The sequence below is a fragment of the Pan troglodytes genome, chromosome 9, assembly GCF_028858775.2.
Source record: "Pan troglodytes isolate AG18354 chromosome 9, NHGRI_mPanTro3-v2.0_pri, whole genome shotgun sequence".
In the NCBI taxonomy this organism is placed as follows: domain Eukaryota; kingdom Metazoa; phylum Chordata; class Mammalia; order Primates; family Hominidae; genus Pan; species Pan troglodytes.
This window is the reverse complement of record NC_072407.2, coordinates 114172831-114192575: the sequence shown is the minus strand read 5'-3', so window position 1 is coordinate 114192575 and position 19745 is coordinate 114172831. Positions and strand designations below refer to the sequence as shown.

Here is a 19745-nt window from a genome sequence, read left to right as displayed (position 1 = left end):
CAAGTGAAATTCTTCTCTAGAGGAAAATAACATCATCTTGTGTCTCAAAATATTTCCACAATTTTTAAAACACAATATTTTGCAAATGAAAGAAAATAACCAGCACATGAAAAGACAAGACAACATGATTAAAAACCAAAATAAACAACAGATAACAGAAACAGAATCACAGAAGATCCAGATACTAGTTATCAGACTTTAACTATTCTAAATATGTTTAAGGAAATTATTTTAAACTGAGAATTGTGGTAGAGAACTATAAATTGGAAAAGAGAACCAAATCAATATTCTAGAACTGTAGATCTGCCTATAAGGAAATTTTCAAGTCTGGAAGGCTTTACTGTTGAATTATTCCAAATATTTAAGAAATAATATCAATCCTATACAATATCATCCAGAAAGAAGGAAAACAGAGAACAATTCCCAACTCATTATATGAGACTAGAAAAACCACAAAACCAAAACCTAGTAAGAACATTATAGAAAAGAAAAAAATTAAAGGGCAATTTTATTCATGAACATAGATACAAAGAATTCTAAACAAAATAGTAACAAAGCAAATCCTGCAATATATTTAAAAGCAAATAAAATGCGACCAATTGGGATTTACTTCAGGAATGGAAGGGTAGCTTAACATTCAAAAATCAATCAATGGCTGTTATGAACATTTTTTAAAGAATCAGTCAATGTACTTCACCATGTTCACAGAATAAAGGATAAACTTTATATGATTATCTCAATAGTGCAGAAAAAAAACAGTTGATAAAGTCCAACATCCATTCATGACAAAAAATCTCAGTAAACTAGGAGTAAAAGGGAACTCTCCTAATCTAATAAAATGTATCTTTTTAAAAAGATGTCCACACAAAACCTGCTAACAAATATTTATAATAGCTTTACTCATAATTGCCAAGAATTGGAACCAACCAAGATGTCCTTCAATAAATGAATGAATACACATTTCAGCGATAAAAAGAAATGAGTTCTCAAGCCACAAAAGACACAGAGGAACCTTAAATGCATATTGCTAAGTGAAAAAAGTCAGTCTGAAAAGTCTACATACTGTATGATTCCAACTATGTGACATTCTGGAAAAGTCAAAACTACAGAAATAGTGAAAAGATCAGTGGTTTCCAGGGGCTGAGAGGAGGAAAGGGGAAGGGACGAATAGGTGGAGCACAGGGAGATTTTCAGGGCAGTGAACTATTCTGTATGATATTGGTAGATACATGACATTATGCATTTTTCAAAACCGGTAGAACTGTACAACACAGACCTAACCATCATGTAAAGTATGGACTTTAGTTAGTAATAATGTAACACTCCTACATTGATTCATCAGTTGTAACAAATGTACCATTAGCAGGAGAGGGAAATATGGAAACTCTCCATACTTTCTGCTTGATTTTTCTTTAAAAGTAAAATTGCTCTAAAAAACAGTCTATTTTTTTTTTTTGGAAGTCCTTTATTGTAAAGGTAATTCTTTTGTCTGATGACAAACAGCAGCCACAGTGATTATTCTGGATCTCCACAATGGACAAATTCAATTTCTTCTTGAGACACAAGTTTACTTCTATATTTCTGAGGTAATGTTTTCATTACTTCTGCAGTGTCTGGTACATCCACAAATCCAGTAATTTACTTCCCTTAGAATGCTGGGAAATTGCAGAATCGTGAGATGGTTGCCCTGCTGATCTCAAAGCTTCTGGTACATTGGGTTTAGGATTGTCTCTTCCAGCAGGGAAGCTTATTAATGGAGCATGTGGCTTGACTACCTGAACGACACTGCTAGCAGATGCATCTTGCTGCCCATCATGACCCCCGAGAAGGGACAGTTTCTATTATATTTTTTTAATCTACAGCCACAGCATGCTTAATGGTAAAATGCTGCAAGCTTTGCCTCTCAGATTGGGAACAAGTTAAGGATGCCATTATCATCACTTATATTCAACACTGTACTGAAGATCCAGTGAAATAAGACAAAAAAAAGCCAATATACAGCTTACATGTAGAGTTAGAAAATGAACTATCATTACTTGCATATGATATTATAGATGTAAAAATCTAAAAGAATCTATAATTATTAGAATTTGTAAGTGTAATTACTATATTAGTGAATATAAAATCAACAAACAAAAATCAATTGCCGGCCAGGTGCGGTGACTCATTCCTGTAATCCCAGCACTTTGGGAGGCCAAGGTGGGTGGATCACTTGAGGTCAGGAGTTCAAGACCAGCCTGGCCAACATGGTGAAACCCCATCTCTACCAAAAAAATATGAAAATTAGCCAGGAATGGTGGCACATGCCTGTAGTCCCAGCTACTCGGGAAGCTGAGGTGGGAGGATTGCTCGAACCCAGGAGGCAGAGGTTGCAGTGAGCTGAGATCACACCACTGCACTCCAGCCTTGGTGACAGAGTGAGACCGTCACACTGTCTCAAAAAAAAAAAATTGCTATATAGCAACACTAACATAAAATGAAAGCAAAAAATAAACAACATTTAAAATAATGTAAAAAAAAACCTAGGAATAAATCTAACAAAAGATGCAGAAAATCTGTAACCAGAAAACTATAAACATTGAAAGAAATTAAAGAAGTCTCAAATAAATGGAAAGATATATTGTGTTCACGTACTGGAAGACTCAACATTGTGTAAAGAGGTTAGTCCTCTCTCAAATTGATACATTGGTTCAGTGCAAATAGAATTAAAATGTGACCATATTTTTGTGTGGGGAACTGACAGCTGATTCTAAAATTTCTACAAAAACGTGAAGGGCCAGGGATGGCCATGACACTCTTTTCAAAAGAAAAATATTAGGATAACTTGACACTAAACCTTAAGACTTTTTTAATGCAGTGCACAAGTAACCATAAGTAGAAACAATGGAACAGAATATACAGTCCAGAAACAGAATAATGCATATACAGATACTTGACTTCTCTAGAAGATAACATAGGATAATATTTTCATTACCTTGCCATGAGAAGATGTCTAAAACAAGATGTACAACGTATAAGTCATAAAGGAAGAGACTGTGTACTGGGCCATATTAAGTTAAGAATGTTTATTCATTAAAAGGCACTATTAGGATGATCTGATAAAGATAGCTAGAAAAATACCTATAGCAATTTTATATTTAATAATGAATTATTAAACATTTTTCAACACTACCTATTCAACTTGTATTCACTATCTTGCACTTCTATTCAACTCGAAGTCCTAGCTGGTACAGTAAGGCGAGAAAAAGAAATAAAGCCCTAAGTATTAGAAAGAAAGCTGTCACTTATTTTCAGGTAACATGACTGTGCACATAGAAAATCCAAAATAATCTGTGGATCAACTATTTGAACTAATAAGTGAATTTAGCAAGATCTCTGGATATGAAGATAATATACAAAATCAATTGCATTTCTATAAAGAGCAACAAACAGAAAATGAAAGCTTAAAAGATACCATTTACAATAATTTCAAAACACACAAAAAGAAATGTAGTATCTTTATACTGAAAACTATAACTTTACTGAGAGAAATTTTAAAAGACCCAAATAAATGGAGGGATATTCCATGTTCATGGATTGGAAGACTCAATATTGTAAAGATGTCAATTGTCTCCAAATTGATCTACAGTTGCAGTATTGTATCAGGTTTTTTCCTTGCAAAAACTGACAAGTTGACATCAAATTTAAAAGTTTCTGCACAGCAAAGGAAACAATCAACAAAACGAAAAGGCAACCTATGGGCTGGGGAAAAAAATTGCAACCACATATCTAATAAGGAATTATACTCAAAATTTGTATATTTTTAAATTTTTTTGTAGAGACGAGGTCTTGCCATCTTGCCCAGGCTGATCTTGAACTGCTGGGCTCAAGCAATCCTCCCACCTTGGCCTCCCAAAGTGCTGGGATTACAGGCGTGAGCCACCACACCTGGCCTTAAAATTTATAAAGAACTCTTACAACTCAATACCAGAAAAACAAATAACCCAATTTAAAAATGGGAAAAGCCGGCCGCCGCCCCGTCTGGGAAGTGAGGAGCGCCTCTGCCCGGCCGCCCACCGTCTGGGAACTGAGGAACGCCTCTGCCCAGCTGCCACCCCTGCCGCCCCAGGAGTGCCTCTGCCCAGCCGCCCACCCTCTGGCAAGTGAGGAGCGCCTCTGCCCGGCCGCTGCCCTGTCTGGGAAGTGAGGAGCGCCTCTGCCTGGCCCCCACATTGTCTGGGATGTGAGGAGCGCCTCTGCCCGGCCCCCGCCCTGTCTGGGAAGTGAGGAGCGCCTCTGCCCAGCTGCCGCCCGTCTGGGATGTGAGGAGCGCCTCTGCCTGGCCGCTGTGCAACCTTCCAAGTGTGAAGTGACAGCTTTGTGTGTGATCTTTTCTGTCTTCCCCAAGTTTGCATTTTCAATATTAAAGTTTACTTTTTAACTAAAAGTTAAAAATTAATTAATTAAAAATAAATAAAAAATGGGCAATGGACCTGAACAGTCATTTCTCCAAAAATAGAGGCCAGGTGTGGTAGCTCACACTTGTAATCCCAGCACTTTGGGAGGCTGAGGCAGGAGGATCACTTGAGCCCAGAAGTTTGAGAAAAGCCTTGGCAACATAACAAGGCCCCTGTCTCTACAAAAAAGTTTTAAAAATATTAGCTGAGTGTGGTGCCATGCACCTGTAATCCCAGCTACTTGGGAGGCTGAGGCAGGAGGATCATGCGTGCCCAGGAGTTTGACAGCAGCCTTGGCAACATAATAAGACCCTGTCTCTACAAAAAAGTTTTTAAAATATTAGCTGAGTGTGGTGCCACGCACCTGTAGACCCAGCTACTTGGGAGGCTGAGGCAGGAGGATCACGTGTTCCCAGGAGTTTGAGGCTTCAGTGAGCTATGATCATGCCACTGCACCCAGCCTGGGCAACAGAGTGAGATCCTGTCCCTAAAAGAATAAAATAAAAAATAAAATAAAATTTGAAAGTCCAATTGGCATATAAAAAGGTGCTCAACATCACTAACCATAAGGGAAATACAAATTAAAACCACTATATAAAACCTCACACTCATAAGGATGGCTATTATCAAAAAGACAAGAGATAACAAATGTTGGCAAGGGTGTAGAAGAAAGGGAACTCTAGTACATTGTTAGTGGGAATATAAATTGGTACAGCCATTATGAAAAACAGTATAGGAGTTCCTAAAGAAATAAAAAAATACAGATGACCCTTGAACAACACGGAGTAGGGTAGAGGTGCCAACCCCCTACATAGTCGAAAATCCACACATAACTTTTGACTACTCAAAAATTTAACTACTAATAAACTATTGTTGACTGGAAGCCTTACCAATAACATACAGTTAATTAACACATATTTTGTATTTCATATGTATTATATACTGTATTATTACAATAAAGCAAACCAGATAAAAGAAAATAAGAAAATGTTATTAAAGGCCGGGTGTGGTGGCTCAAGCCTGTAATCCCAGCACTTTGGGAGGCCAAGGTGGGCAGATCATCTGAGGTCAGGAGTTCGAGAGCAGCCTGGCCAATATGACAAAACCCCATCTCTACTAAAAATACAACGGGCATGGTGGCAGATGCCTGTAATCCCAGCTACTCGGGAGGCTGAGGCTGGAGAATTGCTTGAACCGAGGAGGCAGAGGTTGCAGTGAGACGAGATCACGCCATTGCACTCCAGTCTGGGCAACAAGAGCAAAACTCTGTCTCAAAAAAAATAAAATAAAATGCTACTAAAAGTCATAAGGAAGAGCAAATATATTTACTATTCATTAAGTGGTAGTAGATCATCATAAAGGTCTTCATTCTCATTGTCTTCACATTGAGTAGTCTGAGGGGGAGGAAGAAGAGGGGTTGGTCTTGCTATCTCAGGGGTGGAGAGGTAGAAGAAAATTTGCACATAAGGACCCATGCAGTTCAAATCCATGTTGTTCAGGGTCAACTGTACAACATATGACCCAGCAATCCCTCTCCTGGGTATATACTCAAATGAGATGAAATCACCACCTCATGAAAATAGCTGCATTCTTACGTTCATTGCAGCATTATTCATAACAGTCAAGAAACAGAAACAACCAAATACCCATTGACAGATGAATGGATAAAGAAAATGTGATATATACACACAATGGAGTATTATTCAATCTTAGAAAAGGAGATCCTGACGTCTGCTACAACATGGATGGACCTGGAAGACATTATGTTAAGTGAAACATCCAGACACAGAAAGAAAAATATTCTATGAGGCAGGGCGCTGTGGCTCACGCCTGTAATCCCAGCACTTTGGGAGGCCAACGCAGGCAGATCACCTGAAGTCAAGAGCTAGAGACCAGCCTGGCCAACATGGTGAAACCTGGTCTCTACTAAAAATACAAAAATTAGCCAGACATGTTGGTGTGTGCCTGTAGTCCCAGCTACTCGGGAGGCTGAGGTAGGAGAATCACTTGAACCCGGGAGCAGAGGTTGCAGTAAGCCAAGATCGCGCCACTGCACTCCAGCCTGAGTGGCAGAGTGAGACTCCGTCTCAAAAAAAAAAGAAAAGAAAAAAAAATTGCATGATCTCATTTTTATGTGGAATTTTTTAAAGAAAATCTCAAATACACAGAGAAAGACAATGAAACAGTGGTTACCACCAGAGGGGAGGGGAAGGCAAAGACAAGATGTAGCTCAAAGGATACCAAACAGTAGATATGTAGTATGAACAAGTCTAGAGGTCTAACGTACAAACGTAAGAAATAAAGTTAATAAGATTGTATTCTATCAGAGATTTTTGTTAAACAAGTAGATTTTAACTGCTCTTGTCACACAAAAAAGTAACATGTGAGATGATAGATATGTTAATCTGCCTCACTATACTAACCATTTTAATATTTACATGTATCCCATAACATCATGTTGTAAACCTCAAATATATACAATGAATTTTATTTTTAAAACAAGAACACAAACAAAACCTGACAAATGGATTCTAAAATTTATAGACATGCAAAAGGCCATGAAAAACCCAGGCAATCTTAAAACAGAAAAGAGATAAACAACCACAGATGTCAAGACCCACCATAAAGCTATAAGTAAGCTTAGTAAGGCATAAGTAAACTTAATAAGTACTATTTTACAAACATTTAAAAAGACAATTATAGCTAAAAAATAAAGCTACAGCTAGAAACAATGTATATTACATAATTCAAGGAAAAACTTTACCTTGGATTCAGCATCAGGAAAAAGTGAATCCCTTCAACTAGGTGGACTGATTGACGGTCTACTTTGCTATTCCTTCTAGCAAACTTTGGTGCTTAAGTGTAATAAGGAAATAAGGAACTATCACATATGCTTTTTTTTTTTTTTTTTGGAGATGGAGTCTTACTGTGTTGCACAGGCTGGGGTGCAGTGGTGCAATCTTGGTTCACTGCAACCTCTACCTCCTGGGTTCAAGTGATACTCCTGCCTGAGGCTCCCAAGTACCTGGGATTACAGGCGCCCACCACCACATCTGGCTAATTTTTGCATTTTTACTAGAGACGAGGTTTCACCATTTTGGTTGTCCAGGCTGGTCTCAAATTCCTGAGCTCAAGTGATCTGCCTGCCTCAGCCTCCCAAACTGCTGGGATTACAGGCGTGAGCCACCGTGCCCAGCCACATATGCTTTTAAACACATATCTTGGCTCTCTTTGCCATGTTTCTTACTTATTAGGTATTAAATAAGCTATTTCAAATTATTTTTAATATTAAATAAATGATGAAGCTGTGTCTTCAATGCTTTAAAACTACTCTCTCTCATTATTTGCCACAAGGAGACAAGAGAAACACGTAATTCCTAGGTCAGGCATGGTGTCTCATGCCTGTAATCCCAAGACTTTGGGAGGCTGAAGCAGGCAGATTACTTGAGGTCAGGAGTTCGAGACAAGTCTGGCCAACATGGTGAAACCCATCTCTACAAAAAAATTAAAAATTAGCAGGGCATGGTGGTGCGTGCCTATAATCCCAGCTACCCGGGAGGCTGAGGCACAAGAATCTCTTGAACCTGGGAGGTAGAGGTTGCAGTGAGCCGAGATCGCACCATTGCACTCCAGCCTGGGTGACACAGCAAGACTCAGTCTCAAAAGAAAAAAGAGAGAGAGAGAGAGAGAAACATGTACTTCCAAAGCCAAAGCCAGATCTTGGAGTTCGAAATTATTTTGATGACTCTTGACAAATTCTAATGTTTACCTGATCAAGCCCTTCCCCAGCCTTCCTGAGATTCTGTAACTGGTAAACTTCTAGGGTTCTTCCATTATCTTGACAGCACAAATCAATTATAACACAGCCCTGGTCCTCAAAGGCATTGATTTGATGAAATGTAACAAAAGGTTTGCTGTAGTATCTCCCTGGAAGGAGCTGCAGGGGAAAACACAAACAATGAAAAAAAATTTTTTTAGTTTTCTTCTTTTTCCCTTTCCTTTAGGAAACAGGTCCAAAAAGTTCGAAATAAGAAAATTAGAAAGATTTTCCCCTCTGAAGTGGCAGGTCCAGTATATATAAAAGTAGAATACAGAATGTAGAAGCAAATATGCTTTGATTTAAACATTGCTTGCTTAAGCAATGAACTGGGGCTATTTGATATAGACCAATCAATTGTTATAATGAACTTAAAATCCCTCATGAAATATAGCCCAATGTTTTGAGTGATATGTAAATCTTGGACTCTAACTGCATGGTTAAATAGAAAATATTGCTACTCAGTATACTGATGATAAATTCAAAGACTAATTTTTTTTAAGGTGCAGTCATTACTAAATTTTTTTTTGTAATGAGATCCAGATAGAGTAAATTTAAGACACTATCTCTTCAGAGAGGTAAAAAGTAGGCAAATATAATAGCATTATGAATCAGGAGTATAAAAAGATATTCAATCAACATGCTTAGACTTTAGTAGGATTGTCATAGTCACATATTAAGAAGCCAGAGAATTGGGCCAGACGCAGTGGCTCACGCCTGTAATCCCAGCACTTTGGGAGGCTGAGGCGGGTGGATCACAAGGTCAAGAGATCGAGACCATCCTGGCCAATATGGTGAAACCCTGTCTCTACTAAAAATAGAAAAAAATTAGCTGGGTGTGGTGGCACACACCTGTAGTCCCAGCTACTCGGGAGGCGGTGGCAGGAGACTCACTTGAACCCGGGAGGTAGAGGTTGCAGTGAGCTGAGATCTCGCCACTGCACTCCAGCCTAGTGATAGAGCAAGACTCCATCTAAAAAAAAAATCTCAAAAAAAAAGAAAAAAGAAGCCAGAGAATCAACTAATTAAAGTATTACTGCAAAAATTACAGAAGATTTCTGCACGAACAACACCCTCTTTAGCAACTATTATGATATGGAAAAAATCCATGCTAAGAGAGTTTCCTGGATGCCATTTTAATTGAATCAGATCATTAAAAAGATAAAATCATTTCCTATAATTCTCTAATATGCAAAATCCATCGTACTAATTAATAAGTAGCTAGCTCAACCTATAGAAGAAGGTAATATCCTTGATTAAAAGTGTCTTATGCACTTTTAACCAGGGAAGATTTAAAAAAAATCAACTATATGGAAATTTGCCTTTGTTTCCAACAATTTTCATGATAAATATACTCAAAATACTCCACCTGTCCAGTGCGTTTTTCCACCACATGAAACCGCGTATTACACTGGGGTTCCCAGCTTATCCCATCTGAAAAGGCCTTTCCCCGAATTTTAGAAGTGGCAATTTTCCACAGGTTCATCTTTAGAGGTTGTTCAATGAAAATTATATAGTTCCTTGTCATTCCTAAAAGGTTCCAGCAAACAATAAAAATGTTATTTGGCAAACTAGAGTTGTCTGAAATGTGCCAGTTATGGGGACTTGTCTGAATGCCTGGACACATTACTGATGCCCTAAACAAATGCCAGCCAGAAATACAAGTTTACTGTCTCCCAGCTTTACTATACATATTTCCTGTTCCTTTATAAAAAAGGGAACTGCTTAGAATAGCTTGGGTTGCATGTTCTCAGCTTGCTTTTTATCTTTTTTTCCTTTTAAATTATTTGGTTTAGGAACAAAGTAAAAAAGTGTAGTATTAAAGTGTCCTTTATGATCTTTACATGTATCCTTTAATCCTTTTCCTGCTTATACTGGGGGTAAGAATCTAGAAGCAGTTTGGCTATAATGATTTAAAGTACAGAAAATAAATATTCTGAGTAAAAGCTGAATCAACCTATATAGAATATGAATTTCCCCAAAAAATATAGTCAAGACAACATTTTCATGTATGATTACTATTTGTGGGCTTTAAGGTTGCCTAAAATTTTAAATTATATCAATTAATTTTTTAGTAATTGCTTATACTAAAGCAACTACAGTTTATCTTTTCAAGCAGTCAGCTGGCTAGGGTCAGGAGTATGTGACTAAACAGAATAACCTTACCTGGCATCAAAATGCAACCTTGGTCTCATTATCACCATAGCGTGATAAACTATTAACATAACATTTGCCAAACTAGTCCTTCTGCTACAGCAACATCAAGGCAGAGCCCACTGAAATTTGCCTTATCTCTGGACTCACCAAAGCTATGGTAGTAAGAAGGTTTCCCTTTCTCTGTAGAAGCAATAGAACATATCACCTGGGCTCCATGGATTGTCTCCCCAAGGTCCACCTTCTCTGGAGGAACCCGAATAACCTTATAGGAGAAACCTGAAAAATGAAAAGTCCTATCTTACCTGTTTTACATATATTCTAGATTAAAAGACAACCTTTGCATTTGTGGACTTGCCAAAAGCAATTAAGAGATTTATGCAATATGCGTGACACTCTTATTTCCTGAAGGGTTATTTCAAACAAAGATCTGGATCTTAAAAATGTTAGCTCTATGAAAATAATTAGCTAAGGTTTTGAAACAGCACATCCAAAGTGATCAACCAATGATTCATTGTACTATAATGCTAACTTCATCTCTAATTCGTAGGAAACATTAAGATAGCAGCCAAGCACTGTTCACAATAGCAAAGACTTGCAACCAACTCAAATGCCCATCAATGATAGACTGGACAAAGAAAATCTGCCACATATACACTATGGAATACTATGCAGCCATAAAAAAGGATGACTTCATGTCCTTTGCAGGGACATGGATGACGCTGGAAACCATCATTCTCAGCAAACTAACACAAGGACAGAAAACCAAACACCGCATGTTCTCACTCATAAGTGGGAGTTGAACAATGAGAACACATGGACACTGGGAGGAGAATGTCACACACCAGGGCCTTTCAGGGGGTGGGGAGCTAGGAGAGGGATAGCATTAAGAGAAATACCTAATGTAGATGACAGGTTGATGGGTGCAGCAAACCACCATGGCATGTGTATACCTATGTAACAAACCTGCACGTTCTGCACATGTACCCAGAACTTAAAGTATAATAATAAAAAAGAGCTATTATATAACGAGGTAAGGATTATAATGGACCTGTCTCATATGTATGGTGAATAGACAGGTCATAGAGTTGAAGTTCTTAAACTAAAAAAAAAAAAAAAAAAAAGATAGCAGCCAGGAATATCCTCAAATTCTGTTCCTTTACTCCCTTCCCCTATTCCAACAACTACAGTCTCCATTTGCGCTCATGTCCAACTCCTTCCCTCCAACCCTCTGGACCCCTAGGGTCACTCTGGGTTCCATCCCATCCTTTCTCATCAACATTCTTTCATGCAATCATTCATCTGGCTATTGCTTACTGGCTCTTCAAGAATCAACTCAGATATCCACTCCTCAAGTAGTCTTCCCTGACTCCTCCCCACCCCAAAGGCACTTGGTGCCCCTATTGTATGTCCTCATTACATCCTCGTAGTCATAGCATATATCTCATTGTATACAATTTTCTGCTTGTTTATCTGCTTTCCAGTACAGTTCTTTATTTATTTATTCTGCAACTACTACTTTTTGAGCACCTACTATATTCCAGACACCATTCTGAGTGTTCTTAGTACTATATTCTAGGCACTTGTATACAGAAATATGCAAAATAGACAAAAATCCCCCCCCTTCCTCCACCGGCTTCTTCTTCATTTTTTTTAGAGACAGGGCCTAGCACTATCACCCAGTCTGGAGTACAGTGGTGTAATCATAGCTCATTGCAGCCTCGAACTCCTGGTCTCAAGCAATCCTCCCACCTCATCTTCCCAAAATGCTGTGATTACAGGTGTGAGCCACTGTGCTCAGACAAAATCTCTTATTTTGCCTTATTGTTTTTCTTTTAAATCATATAATAAGTAAAAATACAATGTATCAGATGACAGTGAGAACTATAATGGAAAATAAGCCAAGGAATAAGGATCAGGAGTGATCATATGAGGAGTAGGGGCTACTGTTTGGAACTTTAAATATGCTGGTCTGGAAAAGCTTCACTAAGTGGGTCATGTCTGAGTAAAGACCTAAAGGAGGTGAGGAAGAAAGCCTTGAGGATATCTGGGAGAAATGCATTCCAGGTGGAGGGAAGAGCAAATGCAAAAGTTCTCAGCCAGGAGCATGATTGGAGTGTTTAAGTATCAGCTAGGAGGCCAGTGTGGCCCTATCATGACAAGCGAGAAGGAGAGTCTAGGAGGTAAGCTCAGAGAAGTGGGTGTGGGTTAAAAGGATAACTCTGGTAACTCTGGTGTTACAGTGCTGAAAAGAAATTGAAGTGGGGCAACGGCAGAATCAGGGCAACTAGTTGAGGGGCTATTGCAGTCATTCAAGTGAGAAGGGATGGTGACTCAAAGTAGAGTGGTGGCCATGGAGGTGGTGTGAAGTGGTTGGATTTTTGATATATTTTGAAGGCATTGCTGAAATTACTTCTTTTTTTTTTTTTTTTGAGACAGTGTCTTACTCTGTCACTCAGGCTGGAGTGCAGTGGTGCAGTCACAACTCACTGCAGCCTCAACCTTCTGGTCTCAAGTGATCCTCCCACCTCATCCTCCTGAGTAGCTGGGACCACAGGCACATGCCACTATGTCTGGCTAATTTTTGTATTTTTTGTAGAGATGAGGTCTTGCTATATTGTCCAGGCTGGTCTCAACTTGTGAGCTCAAGCAATACACCCGCCTTGGCCTCCCAAAGTGCTGGAATTATAAGCATAAGCCACTGCACCTGACCCTGAAATTACTTTTTGATCAACTGATGTAAGAGATAAATGTAAAGGATGATTCCACAGTTATTGTCCTTAGCAACTGGAAAGATGGAGTTAGTATCTCCTGAGATGGGGAAGACTCATCTTAAGGAGAGAAAGAAATAAGCCAGGCACAATGGTGCATGCCTATAGTCCAGCTGCTTGGGAGGATGTCTTGAGCCCAGGAGTTCAAGTCCAGCCTGAGCGACATAGCAAGACCCCATCTCTAAACGAAGAAAGAAAAAGAAGAAGAAGGAAGAAGAAAGAGCAATGACGGAGGGAGGGAAAGAAGGGAAGGGAAGGGAAGGAAGGAAAGGAAGGAAAGGAAGGAGAACAAGGAAGAGAGAGAAGGAGGAGGAGGAGGAAAGGAAGGAGAACAAGGAAGAGAGAGAAGGAGGAGGAGGAGGAGGAAAGGAGGAGGTGGTGGTGGTAGTTTAGAGGAAAATATCAGGAGTCTGGTTTTTGACAAGTTAATTTTGTAATGCCTATTAGACATCCTAGGAAGAATGCTGAGTAAGCAATTGGATATAAAATACTTGGGAGGTCTAGGTTGGGGATATAGATATGTTTTGAGAACCCACTACATACAAAACATCATGCTTTGTACAGTGATGAAAGAAATATTAGACAAGCTCTATAGTCCAAGAGTACTCTATTATTGTCTCTAATATTAGTCTGAAGAACATATTTTAAATAAGTATTAAAAACCAACTGGATTGATTAATGTTTACAGGATTTTTACAAATTTTAAAAAGCCTTTTAAAAATATCTAGAAAAGCTAAAACCAAAGCTTTTTACTTCCTAAAGGTAGCAATTACTAGCAAGCATTTTACTGTATTACAATGAGAATCACTAAGTTTCCCCCAAATGTCTATCAAGTAGTCGAGCTCCCTGCAGTTGCCTGCACATTAAGTTCCAGTTCATAAACTTCTCACTGAACCAAATAATCAAGTGAAGAAAAAAAAAAAAGTAGATTCAGTGTTCGTTGGGATTAGGAGAAGATAAAGAGATGAATTTCCTGTCTCAGCAACTGGATTACTCAATTCACGGAATTTAAACACATTAGTTAATGAACTGTTCTAACTGCAAGTCTTGAAGACATTAGGTAAGACAAACAGACACCCAGGAAACACCCAGCAGAGGAATGTCCAGAAAGATTGGACCTGCCCAATACTGTCAGCTGAACTCTGCAAGACTCTCCAGGAGTTTGTATAAGGAGCAAACTGAGGCAAAGTAACAAGCACAGGCTCTCATGATTGGTGGCTGGGTTAATCAGTGAGATCCAGGGGCCACTTGCACCAAGATCACCCAGAGACCATGTTAAAATGCAAATTCTTGGCCCCTTTTCAGTTCTACTAAACCAGAATCCCTGAAGATGAATGACATCCAGATGATTCTATCTACATTCCAGATCATTGTTAGGCACATTAAAGGTTGAAAATCACAGATCTAGTTACTTTAATTTTAGAATATGTAATTCAGACCAGGCGCAGTGGCTCGCGCCTGAAATCCCAGCACTTTGGGAGACCGAGGCAGACGGATCACTTGAGGTCAGGAGTTCAAGACCAGCCTGACCAACATGGCTGAAAACCCGTCTCTACTAAAAATACAAAAATTAGCCAGGCATGGTGGCAAGCACCTGTAATCCCAGCTACTCAGGAGACTGAGGCAGGAGAATCACTTGAATCTGGGAGGTGGAGGTTGCAGTGAGCTGAGATCGTGCCACGGCATTCCAGCCTGGGCAACAGAGCGAGCCTTCGTAAAAAAAAAAAAAAAAAAAAGTGTAACTGGCCAGGCACAGTGACTCACGCCTGTAATCCCAGCACTTTGGGAGGCCCAGGAGGGCAGATCACGAGGTCAGGAGACCAAGACCATCCCGGCCAACATGGTGAAACCTCGTCTCTACTAAAAACACAAAAATTAGCCAGGCATGGCGGAGGACACCTGTAGTCCCAGCTACTCCAGTGGCTGAGGCAGGAGAATCGCTTGAACCTGGGAGGCAGAGGTTGCAGTGAGCCGAGATTGCGCCACTGCACTCCCGCCTGGCAACAGAGCAAGACTCCATCTCAAAAAAAAAAAAAAAAAAATGTAGTTTAGAATGGTGAAATAGTATTTGTCATATTATGAATGAGTTGCAAAGTTATCTACTTGGTTAACAGAGTTAATTTATTATAAAATTGATTTTTTTTAATGATCAAGATAAGATAGATGGACCAAAAACTGCTGGGTTCATGGATCCATTTTGCTGAAATATTTTACTTAGAAGGATGTTTGCTGTTTCCTATAACAGCATTGAAGAATCCTCCTTATCTGAGATCAAGTAATAAAGAGGAGAGAGAGCTGGGTGTAGAGGTGTCCAGAGCACCCTCTCTCTACTTGTGCCAGTAAAAAACAAACCTGTAGTATTCATCTTTATATACACACCGTGCCTGGTCTCAATTATTTCTAAAAAGACCTTTATTGCAACTTTACCATATGGCCCAAAGGAGTTCCCCATATTGTATGCTGTTCCATCCGGGTCATAATGAGGATGCGCAGTTGCTCCATTCACAGCAATAAATTTGCTCCAATCTACCTGCAAATTTGAGACCACTGGAGATTTTTAATGGGCAGATCTCTATTCACATGCATGAATAGTAGAAATATCTAATGTTTTTAAAAATAAGATATGAAAACTGCAACGTAAGCCCTAATTTCTTGCCTCTGAGAAATAAAAATTATTTTTCCCACTAAAAAAAAGAAATCAAGATTAAAACAACAAACAAAAACACATCACCACTACTAACAACAAAACCACCCTGAATAAATTTGCCTAATATCACAGGAAAATTCAAAAGAAGCATAAGAATTAAAATTAAAAATCTAGTCTAAAATTTTCCTTTTAATTAATATGTTATGTGAAGGAAATACAGGTATAGACAACCTCCAGTCCAATACTAATCATAGCTAGGAAGAACACCCCAACTAGCCAAAGTAGATCAGTACTCTTCTATTTCTCCTTTACCCTAGCCTTCAGATATTAGGACTGAGGAAGGAGTTTAGAATTCTATTTAAGGAAAACCAACCCAGAGGCCATCAGGCCAGAGAGTAAAGGTGACCTGCATCATGAATAACTTTCTTTTTGTGTAGTTAAGGCTTCAATTTCTTCTTGATATATACTACTCTAAAAAGTATTTCAAATGGAAAGAAATGCTAGGATCTATTTTATTCATTTTTTTTTACCTGTACTTTACCTTTTCTGTTTTTTCCAGAGTTTCAATGTCCACTTTATTCATAAAGTTGGTCTCAGTGCAGAGGTAGTAATCACCCTTGTACCGCACATAGTTGACATTAGTGTTGTCAGTCATGGCTGAAACCAAACCCTAGAGTTATTTAAGTACCACAGCTTACTGTAGACGACGCTAAGCACACACTCAAAGGGAGAAAGCAGTTTCAACATCCTCTCACATACACAAAAAAATCTATTTTCAAGATTTATGTTTGTATAGATGGTTATATATCGTAATAGTTTAAATAATCATCACTATCACCTGCAGCTTTACCAGGCAGCTCAAACCTGGACATGAAACGTTCAAAAACATTCTTGCATGGATCCGGGAGAGCCAGTGTGCCAAATTCTGAGATCACAATTCGGTTTTTAGCACTGTTGGCCTTATATGTATCACTCTGTAGAAACTTGCTCCTGTATGTCACTGTGCCCTTTGCCATTCTGAACTGGTGAAGCAGCGCCATCCCATCAAACCAATGATTGTACCTTCAAACAGGAGAAAATAAATAAATATCAGTAAGAAAACATGAGATGAAAATGAGGGACAGAGTGATAGATCTTCATTTCAAATATAAAGATAAGGAAATGGGACAGGTTCCCAGCACAACTTGATTAGTCAGAGAACTTGAAATTGTGGGAGGATAGCATTTTGGGTATATCCTAGGTATAAAAGGAAAGAATAGGCTGGGCGCGGTGGCTCACGCCTGTAATCCCAGCACTTTGGGAGGCCGAGGTGGGTGGATCACGAGGTCAGGAGATCGAGACCGTCCTGGCTAACGTGGTGAAATCCCATCTCTACTAAAAAATACAAAAAATTAACTGGGCATGGTGGCATGCGCCTGCAGTCCCAGCTACTCGGGAGGCTAAGGCAGGAGAATGGCGTGAACCTGGGAGGCGGAGCTTGCAGTGAGCGGAGATGGCGCCACTGCACTTCAGCCTGGGCAACAGAGGGAGACTCTGTCTCAAAAAAAAAAAAAAAAAAGAATAATTTACATTCTCCTGACCCTTACCCCTGTCAAAAAAAAAAAAAAAAAAAAAACCTCACATTTTAGAAAACCCCTACTGTGGTGAATCCTAAGAAAATTCTAATCTTTACTCCACGGCTAAGAGAATAGCATGAGAGGATATGGGATGCCTGATGTTTAACAAATCAGAATGAGCTCCAGGCCGGGCACAGTGGCTCACACCTGTAATCCCAGCAATTTAGGAGGCTGAGGCAGGTGGATTGCTTGAGACCAGCCTGAGCAACATGGCAAAACCCCGTCTCATTAAAAAAAAAAGAAAGAAAGAAAGAAAAAGAACAAGTTCCTAAGCTTTTAGAAATAGTTATCTTCATATCTTATATGTATTAAAGTTTCCATTTACTTTACAATTTTTCAGCTTTATCAAGATTATGCTAAAGTAGACAAATAAGATAACTGTCCTTCCTAGATAATCATTTTTGTCCATATGGTTACACTAGCAATGATCTACTTAAATAGTTAAACATTGAAAACTGTAAGGAAAAGTTTGTGGCTTCGCTTTTTAAATGGTTTATTATATGGTCTCTTCTTTCATATGCTTAACACATTGATTAACTGATTAGCACATGTTAATCAGTTTAATTATTGGGTTCAGCTGAAGACTCTAAGAGGTAAGAGGGGAAATTTTGCCTCCCCAAACATATACTGGAATATTACTTATCCTTTAAAACAAAGGAAATCCTGTCACATGTTACAACATGAATGAACCATTGAGGACATTATGCGATATGAAATATGCCAGTCGTAAAAAGACAAATGCTGTATGATTCCACTTGTTAATCCACTTATATAAGGTATTTAAAGTAGTCAAGTTCATAAAAACAGAAAGTAGAATGGTGGTTAACAGGAGGAAGCAGGAAGGAGAAATAAAGAGTTGCTGCTTAATGAGTATAGAGATTCAATTTCACAAAATGAAAAAGTTCTAAAGATCTGTTTCATGACGAGATGAATATACTTAACACTACTTAACTGTTGTCTTAAAAATGGTTAGGATGGTATATTTTATGTTATATGTATTTTACCAGAATTTTTTAAATTGCAGGAAAGAAAAAAGAAAAAGTCCTTCTTTAACCCAATGATTTGAGATTCCACTATTATCAGATACCTAAATTTCCCTAAGTTCCTGGGTTTACTTCTGGTCTTTCTATTCTATGTCATTCATCTATTGGTCTATTCTTGCACCAATATCACAATGTTTTAATTGTAAAGGTGTTATGGTGTATTTTAATATCTGGTAGGGCTAGTTGCTCCCTCTGAAAAAAAATTTATTGTTTTCTTGTCAATTCTTACATATTTATTGTGCTATATGAACTTTAGTATCAATTGGTCCAACTTTCTTAAACAGCTTGTTGGAATTTTTATTAGGATTGTATTAGATTTATAAATTGATTCAGGAGAACTGGGACATCTCTATGATGTTGAATCACTCTATTCAAGAACAGGGGATGGTCTTTACATTTGTTTGAATTTGTCTTCCAAGGGTGTTTTAAAGTTTGCATATTTCTAAATTCATTGCTAAGTATTTAATCTTCTTTGTTGCAATTGTAAATGAAGTTTCCCTACCATTATGTTCTCTGATTATTGTTTGCATATATGAAGGATATTATTTCAGTGTGTTAATTTTACATCCTATGACCTTACCTTTTATTGTTAAATTTAGTTTTATCATTGATCCTCTATGGTTTTCCAGGATTAATACATTATAGTAATATGATATAATAGTAATATTATATCATTTGCATAAAGAGATAATTTTACTTTACTAGTCCTTGTGTCTCTGGTCAATGCCTTTCATCTAATTGCATTGCTTACATCTGGTACAATGTTGAACAGTAGTGAAGATACTGACCATCCTTTCCTGTTTCTGGACTTGAAGAAAATACTGGTATATTTTCCAATGTAGTATTACTGCTTGTAGCACCAAGATCTAATAGATAGAGATACATAAGATATTTATAATATATATTATATACATATACCAAGAGATATATATTAAGAAATATATGCATATAAAATCATATTTAGCAACTATCCAACAAATCCTACAAATCCTATTTTCTTTTCTTTTTTTTTTTTTTTTTTTTTTTGAGACAGAGTCTCACTCTGTTGCCCCAGGCTGGAGTGCAGTGGCACGATCTCAGCTCACTGCAACCTCTGCCTCCCGGGTTCAAGCAATTCTCCTGCCTCAGCCTCCTGAGTAGCTGGGATCACAGGCACGTGCCACCACACCCAGCTAATTTTTTGTATTTTTAGTAGATACGGGGTTTCACCATGTTAGCCAGGATGGTCTCGATCTCCTGACCTTGTGATCCACCCACCTCG

General features: G+C 38.4%; 1 protein-coding gene and 1 pseudogene across 8 annotated transcripts in view; both read right to left on the bottom strand.

Annotated features, from left to right (window-relative positions):
* BCO2 (beta-carotene oxygenase 2) overlaps positions 1–19745 on the bottom strand; it is a 49049-nt gene that overhangs the window by 14296 nt on the left and 15008 nt on the right. For 6 of the 8 annotated variants that reach the window (XM_009424159.5, XM_001147647.8, XM_009424166.5 and 3 more), the window contains 6 exons: positions 16664–16887; positions 16367–16482; positions 15606–15708; positions 10558–10686; positions 9623–9783; positions 8206–8373 (listed from right to left, as the gene is read on the bottom strand). In XM_009424159.5, the coding sequence (XP_009422434.4) occupies positions 8206–8373; positions 9623–9783; positions 10558–10686; positions 15606–15708; positions 16367–16482; positions 16664–16887 (901 nt within the window). Of the gene's footprint in view, positions 1–8205; positions 8374–9622; positions 9784–10557; positions 10687–15605; positions 15709–16366; positions 16483–16663; positions 16888–19272; positions 19351–19745 lie in introns of all 8 variants that reach the window. The other 2 variants (XM_009424163.5, XM_016921986.4) reach the window with 2 other exon arrangements.
* On the bottom strand, positions 1431–2649 carry LOC112204775 (alpha-ketoglutarate dehydrogenase component 4-like; annotated as a pseudogene).